Source organism: Coregonus lavaretus (assembly GCF_964263955.1).
Source record: "Coregonus lavaretus genome assembly, chromosome: 10".
In the NCBI taxonomy this organism is placed as follows: domain Eukaryota; kingdom Metazoa; phylum Chordata; class Actinopteri; order Salmoniformes; family Salmonidae; genus Coregonus; species Coregonus lavaretus.
Genome location: NC_139997.1, coordinates 18,658,476 through 18,672,212, shown reverse-complemented (window position 1 = coordinate 18,672,212; position 13,737 = coordinate 18,658,476). Strand labels below are relative to the sequence as shown.

The 13,737-nt window shown below is 42.7% G+C and overlaps 1 protein-coding gene across 1 annotated transcript in view; it reads left to right on the top strand.

The window, feature by feature from the left end:
* Positions 1 to 13,737, top strand: part of LOC311135988 (remodeling and spacing factor 1-like) — a 58,514-nt gene that overhangs the window by 26,663 nt on the left and 18,114 nt on the right. The window contains exons 2-7 of the mRNA XM_084170033.1: positions 6,500 to 6,591; positions 6,791 to 6,883; positions 8,713 to 8,918; positions 9,124 to 9,239; positions 9,488 to 13,191; positions 13,378 to 13,644. Of these exons, the coding sequence (XP_084026159.1) occupies positions 6,500 to 6,591; positions 6,791 to 6,883; positions 8,713 to 8,918; positions 9,124 to 9,239; positions 9,488 to 13,191; positions 13,378 to 13,644 (4,478 nt within the window). The remainder of the gene's footprint in view (positions 1 to 6,499; positions 6,592 to 6,790; positions 6,884 to 8,712; positions 8,919 to 9,123; positions 9,240 to 9,487; positions 13,192 to 13,377; positions 13,645 to 13,737) is intronic.

Sequence of the window (13,737 nt, the reverse complement as noted above, 5' to 3'; positions counted from 1 at the left end):
CACGTTTCTGGTAAGTCTTCAGTTCATCTTGGGTGCATATTTTATGTGGTTGAAATACTGTCTGCTTGTATACAGTGCATTCGGAAAGTATTCAGACCCCTTCACTTTTTCCACATTGTTACATTCTAAAATTGATTAAATTGTTTTTTCTCCCTCATCAATCTACACACAATACCCCATAATGACAAAGCAAAACAGGGTTTTTAGAAAATTTTGCAAATGTATTAAAAATTACAAACTATCACATTTACGTAAGTATTCAGACCCTTTACTTTGTTGAGGCACCTTTGGCAGCAATTACAGCCTCAAGTGTCTTTAGGTATGACACTACAAGCTTGGCACACCAGTATTTGGGGAGTTTCTCCCATTCTTCTCTGCACATCCTCTCAGGCTCTCAGGTTGGCGAGGGAGCGTCGCTGCACAGCTATTTTCAGGTCTCTCCAGAGATGTTCGATCGGGTTCAAGTCCGGGCTCTGGCTGGGGCACTCAAGGACATTCAAGGACTTGTCCCGAAGCCACTCCTGCGTTGTCTTGTCTGTGTGCTTAGGGTCGTTGTCCTGTTGGAAGGTGAACCTTCGCCCCAATCTGAGGTCCTGAGCGCTCTGGGGCAGGTTTTCATCAAGGATCTCTGTACTTTGCTCCGTTCATCTTTCCCTCGATCCTGACTATTCTCACAGTCGCTGCTGCTGAAAAACATCCTCACAGCATGATGCTGCAATCATGCTTCACCGTAGGAATGGTGCCAGGTTTCCTCCAGATGTGACGCTTGGCATTCAGGCCAAAGAGTTCAATCTTGGTATCATCAGACCAGAGAATCTTGTTTCTCATGGTCTGAGAGTCCTTTAAGTGCCTTTTGGCTAACTCCAAGCGGGCTGTCATGTGCCTTTTTACTGAGGAGTGGCTTCCGTCTGGCAACTCTACCATAAAGGCCTGATTGGTGGGGTGCTGCAGAGATGGTTGTCCTTCTGGAACGTTCTCCCATCCCCACAGAGGAACTCTGAAACTCTGTCAGAGTGACCATTGGGTTCTTGGTCACCTCCCTAACCAAGGCCCTTCTCCCCCGATTGCTCAGTTTGGCTGGGCGGCCAGCTCTAGGAAGAGTCTTGGTGGTTCCAAACGTCTTCCATTTAAGAATGATGGCGGCCACTGTGTTCTTGGGGACCTTCAATGCTGCAGGAATGTTTTGGTACCCTTCCCCAGATCTATGCCTCGACACAATCCTGCCTTGAAGAAGCTCTACGGACAATTATTTTGACCTCGTGGCTTGGTTTTTGCTCTGACATGCACTGTCAACTGTGGGACCTTATATAGACAGGTGTGTGCCGTTCCAAATCATGCCCATTCAATTGAATTTACCACAGGTGGACTCCAATGAAGTTGTAGAAACATCTCAAGGATGATCAATGGAAACAGGATGCACCTGAGCTCAATTTCGAGTCTCATTGCAAAGGGTCTGAATACTTATGTAAATAAGGTATTTGTTTTTTATTTTAATACAGTGAGGGAAAAAAGTATTTGATCCCCTGCTGATTTTGTACGTTTGCCCACCTGACAAAGAAATTATCAGTCTATAATTTTAATGGTAGGTTTATTTGAACAGTGAGAGACAGAATAACAACAAATAATCCAGAAAAACGCATGTCAAAAATGTTATAAATTGATTTGCATTTTAATGAGGGAAATAAGTATTTGACCCTCTCTCAATCAAAGATTTCTGGCTCCCAGGTGTCTTTTATACAGGTAACGAGCTGAGATTAGGAGCACACTCTTAAATGGAGTGCTCCTAATCTCAGTTTGTTACCTGTATAAAAGACACCTGTCCACAGAAGCAATCAATCAATCAGATTCCAAACTCTCCACCATTGCCAAGACCAAAGAGCTCTCCAAGGATGTCAGGGACAAGATTGGCTGGAATGGGCTGGAATTGGCTACAAGACCATCACCAAGCAGCTTGGTGAGAAGGTGACAACAGTTGGTGGGATTATTCGCAAATGGAAGAAACACAAAATAACTGTCAATCTCCCTTGGCCTGGGGCTCCATGCAAGATCTCACCTCGTGGCGTTAAAATGATCATGAGAACGGTGAGGAATCAGCTCAGAACTACACAGGAGGATCTTGTCAATGATCTCAAGGCAGCTGGGACCATAGTCACCAAGAAAACAATTGGTAACACACTACGCCGTGAAGGACTGAAATCCTGCAGCGCTCGCAAGGTCCCCCTGCTCAAGAAAGCACATATACAGGGCCGTCTGAAGTTTGCCAATGAACATCTGAATGATTTACAGGAGAACTGGGTGAAAGTGTAGTGGTCAGATGAGACCAAAATCGAGCTCTTTGGCATCAACTTAACTCTCCGTGTTTGGAGCAGGAATGCTGCCTATGACCCCAAGAACACCATCCCCACCGTCAAACATGGAGGTGGAAACATTATGCTTTGGGGGTGTTTTTCTGCTAAGGGGACAGGACAACTTCACCGCATCAAAGGGACGATGGACAGGGCCATGTACCATCAAATCTTGGGTGAGAACCTCCTTCCCTCAGCCAGGGCATTGAAAATGGGTCGTGGATGGGTATTCCAGCATGACAATGACCCAAAACACACGGCCAAGGCAACAAAGGAGTGGCTCAAGAAGAAGCACATTAAGGTCCTGGAGTGGCCTAGCCAGTCTCCAGACCTTAATCCCATAGAAAATCTGTGGAGGGTGATGAAGGTTCGAGTTGCCAAACGTCAGCCTCAAAACCTTAATGACTTGGAGAAGATCTGAAAAAGGACAAAATCCCTCCTGAGATGTGTGCAAACCTGGTGACCAACTACAAGAAACGTCTGACCTCTGTGATTGCCAACAAGGGTTTTGCCACCAAGTACTAAGTAATGTTTTGCAGAGGGGTCAAATACTTATTTCCCTAATTAAAATGCAAATCAATTTTATAACATTTTTGACATGCGTTTTTCTGGATTTTTTTGTTCATTCTGTCTCTCACTGTTCAAATAAACCTACCATTAAAATTATAGACTGACTGTGGTCCTCTGTAGCTCAATTGGTAGAGCATGGCGCTTGTAACGCCAGGGTAGTGGGTTCGATCTCCGGGACCACCCATACGTAAAAATGTATGCACACATGACTGTAAGTCGCTTTGGATAAAAGCGTCTGCTAAATGGCATATTATATTATTATTATTATATCATCATGTCTTTGTCAGTGGGCAAACGTAAAAAATCAGCAGGGGATCAAATACTTTTTTCCCTCACTGTACATTTCTAAAAACCTGTTTTCTCTTTGTCATTATGGGGTGTATTGTGTGTAGATTGAGGGGAAAAAAATAAATGTAATCCATTTTAGAATAAGCCTGTAACGTAACAAAATGTGGAAAAGGGGAAGGGGTCTGAATACTTTCCGAATGCACTGTAAGTGTCAAAGATAACACATTACACGTGCATTCACATTTTCTTAAGAGATGCTGAAAGAAATGTCATATTTCTCCACTCCTGTTCCCGAGACAAAATTAACATTTGTTGTATGATTTCACTGCAAGAAGTGCATCATTCTGCAGGAGTTTATATTATATTATGCTACATGTGAGAGGTTACAGACCTACAGTCAGTGTCCATATTTCAGTTACTATTCCAGTTAACCCATATGAACTTAAATTAGGAATATTCTGTTTATTCATGGACCAGGGATACTCATGAGCGGGATATCAAAGGTGCATCTAAACAGCTTATCCCAAATAAGACCTTAAGAGGGATATGAGCTACTATCCAGAATACTGTGCACATGTAAACGTGGTAATTGACTCTCCCCTTAAACTGCCCCTAATTCACCCATTTACCCAAGTCCGTTGGAGAGGATCAGCTTGAGCAAAGTGAGGTTTAGAATCACACAAATATTATTCCCCTTCAAATAATTAGTAGAGCTACGCCTATCCTAGCTAAAGCTTACTGTATGCTTCCCAGTCTAAACAGTTTGCACATATACTATGACAACATTTATTAAGTTTGTTTTGGTGTTTGGCAGGTTATTTTTCCGGCTGTTCGCGCACAAATTTTTCTCGAGGCTTGTCGAAGTTCGGTAGCCGAAGCCTATGCCCCTTCGTCGGTGATTGGTCAACATTAGGGATTCTTGAAATGTGTGTTGTCATTCAATGACATACGACTAGTTTTTGACATTTTTCTCACTAGAGAAATACTGCACCAAACATCTTTGTTAGATGTAAAATAACGTGACCAAGACCACCTCGGCAAAAACATAAATTTATTTCCGATTTTCTTGAGTTGTTTTAGATCAATTTGGACTATTTTAAGGAAGTGTACTTGTTGCTACAGCATCTCGAGGGACATACAGGAATATTTTTCTCATTTTTCAAGCGATGGTATTTTAAGGGAGTATGCGAGCACAAACGTCACTTTGCGTAGAGAAGTTCTGCCAACCTATGTATGCAGACGCGTTAAAAGAAAAATAGCCTTTGAATGATCAAAACATCACCCATAATATTTTTATGTTATTAAAATGCTCAGAATATAAATTGTACCTTTTCTCTCATCTCTAACTATCAGGAAGCCTGAAAGAACAGGCTGAGTGGGCGGGAGCTTATATTCATGAGCTCGCCTTGACTGACAGCACTTTGAAATGCCCTTGTGGTCGTTGCCAGGTTACAATGTAAACAATGTCATTCTTAGCCTAAATAGTATGCCTCAACCCATTTTTTTCTGCAACATGCTCATGTTCAACAGAGCTGATCATGGACTGACAAACCGCAGCAATACACAATTGCATTACTATTGTTTTGTAACTAATTACAGAATACAGTTAGTTCACTGATACACTTCACAAGAATTAGTCAAGCCTGAGTCACCTTAGAAGCTTTGACATGAATGTACATGAAAACAGCATACAATAAGTGAACTGGACAATTGATTGGTGCCGCTGCATTAGCATTATAAATGACCATATGTTCAGAATTGTATGTGTTGATCAGACATTTATTTGATAATTTACAATTGGCCAGCATAGCTGAAATATTGATCAACATGAACACTCATGAGAAATAAATTTGGCATAAATTTTTTTTATTACAGCCATAAGCCCAATGCAGGACCCGTTGATTCTTACAATTTGTAACACTCCTCTCCCATCCGAATGATTATCATATCACGTAAAAGTGAATTACTTAGGGTTTAGGAAATGTAACCAATTACAGAGATTGATCGGGAGAGGAAGGGGAACCATGTACCCTGCTTCAATCAAGCAGGCTTCAGTCACCAACTTGGCTTCAGTCACCCCCAAGATTGAAGCGGGAGACAAATCCAGCTATGGCCTCCTCCTTGTCAGGCCTCTCACACTGGGCAGACGGGTCCTGGGATGGACAGCTCGCACAGCTTCCCCACATACAACGATGGATCAAGGGTGAAGAGGAGATCCAGGAGCCTGTCTACGTAGCCTGTCATGTTTTGAAAAGGCAAATGTTTGTTAAATGGGAAGTGTATTTAATTTCCTTTTATTTAATGTTCTGAGTTATTGTTGATGTAGTGGTCTACTCATTCTATTATGTATTTTCTGGTGTTTCTGAAGTACTTTTTTTGTGAAACTTCTCAATGTTGGTGTGCTCAATTGATGCAGATTTGAAATGAATAACTATGTTGGGTCTGTCTTCACAGGCTTCACAGCATATCCCCCCTTTGCCTTTGGGAAAGCTGATTTTGTATCACAGCATTCCTTTTGCAAAGGTTGCCTGAGAAGCTGTGCAGACAGTAGATGTTGAATTTTCTAAAATGTCTATCATTACTGCTTGATGATAGTGGAAAGACAAAAGGTGATGTAAAGTGAAATTACTGTTAGCTTGCTAGCTAAGTCACACCACAGATGAAAGGTTACCAGTTTATTTCGTCGTATGTTCTGCTTGAGCTAGCTATTAGTAGCTATCTTATGGTCTGTAAACAAAACCAAAGCATGGTGTATATGTGATGACGGTTTTAAAGCGGTACATATTTAAATTAGTAAAGATGATAAGATGCTACCAAAGCCGGAAGTAAATCCTTGGTAATGCCTGCCTCCTGAATCTTACGTTTTTGACACTGGGTGAGGGGACCGGTAACTTTATGATCAAACTTTATCAATGTACCAGCTACAGTCATTTATCATACTTGGGTCACCCTACTTTGAACTGGTTTCATCCAAATAGTATCCAATTTGAAGAAAACAACATGATTTTCACTGTTCGGGACCTTTAAGGCAATCCCCCCCCATAAAAAACACTCATGCGCAACCAGACGATTGATTGATTTGATTGACTGGAGACAGCTTGTGTCAATTAAATAATATTTCCTATGATTTTCTACCTGCAGCAAACCTACTGGATAATGCTGGACACACCGGTCAAAGAAAAAACCCCACTAAAACCAACTAAACTGGCCTTATCTATACAATATCTGAAGGTGATGTGTGGTTGAGAAAAATGGATGTTTACCCAATGGTGTCATTATCCCACCTCTCTCCTCAGTTCCAAAGCTCTTGGTGGACCTTCACGTGAAGTTGCTGAGGAAGATTGGCAAGTCAGTGTCTGCAGACAGATGGGAGAAGTACATTGTGAAGGTAAATGGATCTCAGAACAAGGCTTGTCATTTTTCTGCACACTCCGAGACAGTTACGCGTTGCTTTATAGATGATTCAACTTTCAATATATTTAATTTTTATAAAAATACAGGCAGTGGCATGAGTCTGGGCATTCTGAAAGATGATATTGTATATTTTAGAGGTTTACCAATGGATGATGGAATGTGTTTCCTTATAGGTGTGCCATGAGTTCAACAGTACCTGGGCATGGGAGCTTGAAAATAAAGGATACAAGGACATGTCTGTGGAGTGCAAGACTGGAATCCTCAAAGTAAGTGGCCAGTCTTTGTAATTAGTAGGCCTAACATCTCGGGATGCACTATGTTTATTTTCAATCAAAATCACAATATTGACATGTACATCATATTGCAAGAGTTTGCAATATACAGTGCATTCGGAAAGTATTCAGACCCCTTGACTTTTTCCACATTCTGTTACTGTACAGCCTTATTCTAAAATTGATTAAATTGTTTTTTTCTCTCATCAATCTACACACAATACCCCATAATGACAAAGCAAAAACAGGTTTTTAGAAATGTTTGCAAATGTATTACAAATAAAAATAAACAAATACCTTATTTACGTAAGTATTAAGACCCTTTGCTATGAGACTCGAAATTGAGCTCAGGTGCATCCTGTTTCCATTGATCATTCTTGAGATGTTTCTACAACTTGATTGGAGTCCACCTGTGGTAAATTTAATTGATTGGACATGATTTGGAAAGGGACACACCTGTCTATATAAGGTCCCACCGTTGACAGTGCATGTCAGAGAAAAACCAAGCCATGAGGTCGAAGGAATTGTCCGTAGAGCTCATAGACAGGATTGTGTCGAGGCACAGATCTGGGGAAGGGTACCAAAACATTTCTGCGGCATTGAAGGTCCGGAAGGACAACCATCTCTGCAGGACTCCAACAATCAGGCCTTTATGGTAGAGTGGCCAGACGGCAGCCACTCCTCAGTAAAAGGCACATGACAGCCCGCTTGGAGTTTGCCAAAAGGCACCTAAAGGACTCTCAGATCATGGGAAACAAGATTCTCTGGTCTGATGAAACCAAGATCGAACTCTTTGGCCTGAATGCCAAGCGTCACGTCTGGAGGAACCTGGCATCATCCCTACGGTGAAGCATGGTGGTGGCAGCATCATTCTGTGGGGATGTTTTTCAGCGGCAGGGATTGGGAGACTAGTCATGATCGAGGGAAAGATGAACGGAGCAAAGTACAGAGATCCTTGATGAAAGGCTGCTCTGCGGCTCAGGACCTCACCTTCCAACAGGACAACGATCCTAAGCACACAGCCAAGACAACGCAGGAGTGGCTTCGGGACAAGTCTCTGAATGTCTTTGAGTGGCCCAGCCAAAGCCCGGACTTGAACCCGATCGAACATCTCTGGAGAGACCTGAAAATAGCTGTGCAGTGACGCTCCCCATCCAACCTGACAGAGCTTGAGAGGATCTGCAGAGAAGAATGGGAGAAACTCCCCAAATACAGGTATGCCAAGCTTGTAACGTCATACCCAATAAGACTCGAGGCTGTAATCGTTGCCAAAGGTGCTTCAACAAAGTACTGATTAAAGGGTCTGAATACTTATGTAAATGTGATATTTCTGTTGTATTTATTTATTTTTGCAAAAATATTTTAAAAAACGTTTTTTGCTTTGTCATTATGGGGTATTGTGTGTAGATTGGGGGGGGGGGGGGACAATTTAATCCATTTTAGAATAAGGCTGTAACCTAACAAAATGTGGAAAAGGTCAAGGGTGCTGAATATTTTCTTAATGCACTGTAGCAGTAATTAGGCTAGTTCTGCATGCAAACATGCAACATATATTTCCAAACAAGATGCAGGTGGTAAAAATGACACCACTTTTCACCTAAATAAATCTACATATTTTCTGTATGATACAAAAGTGAATTCTCTGAAAATATTGGTGCCAGTGGTGGTGGCACAGATCTTGTGCAGTTCACCCAAATGTGTTGTTGTGTTGCAAGTCATATCGCTATCGCAATATTCCATAAAAATATTTTGCAGCCCTACTAACATCTGATTTTGTTTTTGCCAAAGGAAACATTTCTCATACTTTTTCTCTCTCTGTCCAGCACTTATGTGAGTGCCAGTTTGATGACAATGTCAAGTTCAGGACTGCAATCAATGAGGAGGATCCCGATAAGATGCGGCTCCATCCCATAGGCAAGGACAAGGATGGCCTGATGTACTGGTTCCAACTTGACCAGGATAACAATGTGAGGGTCTATGTGGAGGAGCAGGACGACCTGGACGGGTCCTCCTGGAAGTGCATTGTCAGGTACTGTGGAACTATTGTCCTGAGGGGCCTGGTGGGCTTTAGGGGATGAAAGAGGCATACTGTGGTACTGCAGAGCCTAAATGTCAAGTCTTGTATTTCATGTGGATTATAGATTACTTGGTTCATATGTAATTTTACCACAAGACTGCTGAAAATGTCTCTGTTAAACTGGAAAGACTGATTTGAATGATCCATCTCTATGTAGAGACAGAAACAGCTTGGCTGAGATCCTGGCACAGCTGAAGACTCAAATCGACCCAGCACTGTTGACAAAGAAAGAAGGAGAGGAGGAAGATGAGAACAAGAAGACTGTGGGAGAAGGTAAAGTAATATCGACAAAGCTTGTTGCATCAATAATGTCATGCCGTCTGTTTTTTGCTGTTTACTCAGACATTTCTATGAAATTGATGATGCTTGAGTTCAGTCATTTGCCTTGGATCTATTTTGTCAAAAGTGAACAAAACGTATTTCCCTGACAGATGCAGTAATAAATGTTGTACTTTTATTTTCTATTAATATATAATTCTGTTGTAACTGCAATTCCTATTTATTATACCTTTGTCCATTAGGGGACATTAAAAAGACAGAGGATACCTCAGAGGATGAAGAGGACAAACCCTCCAAGGATACAGCTTCTTTAGTCTCCCCAAAAACAGAGAGTACAGAAAAAAAATCCCTAACAGAGGAATCAAAACCGGATGTATCAGATGCCAAATCCCCATCGAATGGCCTCAAAGACAACCAAGCCGAGTCAGAGTCAACAAGCCAATCAGAGAAGTCAATGATGGATGACACGGTCACCATTAACACCCAGGCAATCAAAGAAGAGCCGATGGAGGTGTCAGAATCCAAGGAGAGCACAGCCACAGGTGCTACAGAGCCTCTTGCAGAGAAACCTTATGTGACTCCACAGATAGAACAGACTGAGGAAGCCAAGAGGAAGACTGCAGAGGAACTCCAAAGGGTGATGAAGAATGACCAGCAGGCCAAAATCCCCTTGAAAAAGAGAGAGATGAAACTTAGTGAAGATTTCGATAATAGTGGCAGTCGCAGTAGAATCATTGTGCGAAACCCATCTGTTGCTCCTGTCAAAGAAGCTCCTAAAGTTGAGGAGTCAAGTAAAGAGGTCTCTGTTGCCCTGGTGGGGACGATGGAGACTAAAAGTGATCAAGTGAATGGTGATGCTCAGCCTGTCACAGAAAAAAGTGTGAATAATGGGATGAGAGAATCTCCTAAGGAGATGGGAATACAGAGAGAATCTGCTGATAGCAAAGAACAGCAAACAAAAGCTGTTGTTGGGGAAGAATGTGAAGCAGCAGAAGCTAGTGCAAAAGAGAAAACAAACCTGCCCCTGCACAAGGACAAAAAGAAAGGGGAGATGGCAAGCAACACTGAGGAGCCCATGGAGGTGGCCATGGCTGATGAAACAAACCTACAGAAAACTGTTCCAGCCCCAAAGGCAGAAATGGAAAGCACGGAATCACTGAATAAATCATCCATAAAAGAGGATAAGTCTTTGTCCCATCTGACAAAGCCATTGACTTCATCTAAGGATGCAACAAGCCCACCGGAAAAGTCCTCTGATCGTAAAGAGGAACAAAAAGTCAAGGTATCCAAGTGGGATGTGAAAGTGCGTCGTACAGAACACAAGACATCCACATCAATAGAAACAGATAAAAACCCTTTATCTAGTAAGTCACAAAAACCAGATGAAACTAAAGGAACAGATTCATCAATTGCATTTCAAGAGGTAAATTCGGCTGCCTTTAAGGAAACAGTTGTCCCTAAAGACAGTTGTCCCCTTTCTGTAGTGAAAGAGATTAAAAAACCATCCATCACAAAAGCTACAGAAAAGCTGTTGAACCCTAAAAACCCAGAAACATCAGTCATCACTAAACAAACCGAGAGACCTGACCCCATTACAGAGAAACCAGACAGCTCTAAAAGCACTGAGACGCCAGCAGTCATAAAAAATACAGAGAAACCATCTAACAAAGAGAGTGCAGAGAAATGTGATGATTTTAAAGATATCGAAACATCTTCTGTCATTAAAAAGACAGAGATTTCAGAAAATAGTAAAGATGCCAAGAACCTGGCCAGCTCTAAAGAGACCAATACATCCTCATTCCTTAAAAAGGCAGACAAACCAGTTCCCAATAAAGAAGCAGAGAAACTGGACAACACTAAAGAGACTGATGATAAATCGTTGGTCATTAAAATGACAGTGAAACCAGAGGCATCTAAACATACAGAGAAATGTGATACCCCTAAAGACATTATGTCAGCTGTCACCAAGGAGAAACCTGCTGTCAGTGCTGTAAGCACAAATACAAATGCAGCCCCTGAGGTGAAGAAAAAAACTGTCCTGGAGAAAGACTCTAAGAAAACAGCTGTCTGTAAAGATGAGGAGACGAGAGCTGTTGTGGCAGTGACTGAGACAAAATCTGGCCCTAAAGACGTGGAGATGGCAGACATCTCTGAGAAATCAACCCAATCACAACTGGAAGAACCCAAAAAGGTAGAGAAATTGGGTATCCCTAAAGAGATGTTGAAATCGACTACACCTAAATACACAGAGAAATCGGCTAAATCGGCTACGCCTAAAGATGCAGAGAAATTGGCTACCCCTAAATACACCGATAAATCTGCGTCCGCTAAAGACGCAGAGAAATCGGCTACGCCTAAAGACGCTAAGAAATCAGTTATACACAAAGATGCTGAGAAATGGCCTAAATCGGCTACGTATGAAGACGCTGGGAAATCGGCTACCCCTAAAGACACAGAGAAATCAGCTACCCCTACAGACGCTGAGAATTCAGCTAAATCGGCTACGCCTATCCCTAAAGACGTGGAGAAATTGACTACTCCTAAAGACACTGAGAAATCGGCTACTCCTAAAGACACTGAAAAATCGGCTACTCCTAAAGACACTGAGAAATCGGCTACTCCTAAAGACACTGAGAAATCGGCTACTCCTAAAGACACTGAGAAATCAGTTATACATAAAGATGCTGAGAAATGGCCTAAATCGGCTACGTCTGAAGACGCTGGGAAATCGGCTACCCCTAAAGACACAGAGAAATCAGCTACCCCTACAGACGCTGAGAATTCAGCTAAATCGGCTACGCCTATCCCTAAAGACGTGGAGAAATTGACTACTCCTAAAGACACTGAGAAATCGGCTACTCCTAAAGACACTGAAAAATCGGCTACTCCTAAAGACACTGAGAAATCGGCTACTCCTAAAGACACTGAGAAATCGGCTACTCCTAAAGACACTGAGAAATCGGCTACTCCTAAAGACACTGAGAAATCGGCTACCCTTAAAAACACAGAGACTGCCTCTAAAAAGATTGCGAAATCTTCAAGCTCTGAAGGACAGAAACCAGATGCCTCTAAAGAAACGGAGAAACTGTCAGATATAAAGCCAAGTGCAGCAAAAGGAGAGAAATGTGTCGCCTTTGAGGATGCCAAGCGATTACCCTCTCTCAAAGAGGCTGTCCCAGTGGAGGGGAAACAGGAGGAGCCTATGGAAATAAGTTCGGAAAAGTCAACAGATGACAATGTAAATATTAGGGGATATGCCGATAAAGGCTGGACAAAAAAGGCTGTTAAAAGTGGAGAGAATTCTGAGAGCGAGCCTATCAAAAACTCAAACCGCATGGACTGTAATGCACCATCAGAAAAACAGGCTACCAGCAAGAAGGCATCATCTCTCACTGAGACTGAAGGTGAGACAGACAAAAGCCAGGACAAAGTAATCAAGGAAGATGCCACAACACAGGGATCCCCTAAAAAAGAGGATGGGAAGGAAGATAGTCAGGCTAAGAAAGACGACAAAAAGGAGGATGATGGTGCTGAGAAAGATGAAAACTCAACTGCAGCAGAGAAATCGGGTGAGGCAAAAGCAAGTAAGGGGTCTGAGAATAAAGAGGATGAGGACAAGAGTGAAAAAAAGGATGCGGGAACAACATCAGAGATCCAAGAGGAGGGGATTCGCCTGAAAATACGCGGGATTACTCACCGGAGGAAAGCTGAGCTCCAGACAAAGGAGAGGGACTCAGGGTCCGATACTGGTGAGACTGGGAGATCCCTGAGGAGGTCACCCAGGATTTGCAGGCCGACCGCCAAGGGGGTGGAGTTCCAGGACAGGAGGCTGGAGAAAAAAGAGACCACACCCCCTGAGGAGAAGGAGGAGGAGGACGAGGAGGAGAAAACTGTTGAGAGGAAACCGAGAGAGAAGGTTAATCAAGATGGACAGTCCAAATCTAAGGTAAGTTATTTCAGTAACTGCAGATATTTCTACATTCATATTACAGGTGGATTGTGAATGCATGTTTTTGGATCAACAGTATCTTTTAGATCAGGGATTCACAGTGGCAGCCTTCAGTAATTTGTGTATGCTGTCCTACATTAGCCTCGTGAAATCCAAAAATGAGGTGAGGTCTTTTGTTTTCAGGGGCGACGGAGGAGAAAGACCCGGTGGTCCAACACTCGAACACGAAGGCGCAAAAAGAATGGTTCTGGTGATGACAATGAAAGCGAGTCAAGCGAAGAGGAGAGCGAGGAGGACGACAGTGATGAGAGCTTTAAGGTGGAGAAGGGCAAGAGGAGGAGGAGGAACAGAGAGAGGCACAGCGATGACTCTGACACCTCCTCGGATGATGACCTCCCTCCTAACGAAGACCCCTGCAAACACTGCGGCCTCCCCAACCATCCCGAGCTGGTGGGTCCTCATTGAAACTGAATTGACTGGAATTGAAATGGAATTGACCCTAACCCTGGTGGGCTGTAATCATGGTTATACTATATTCATAAT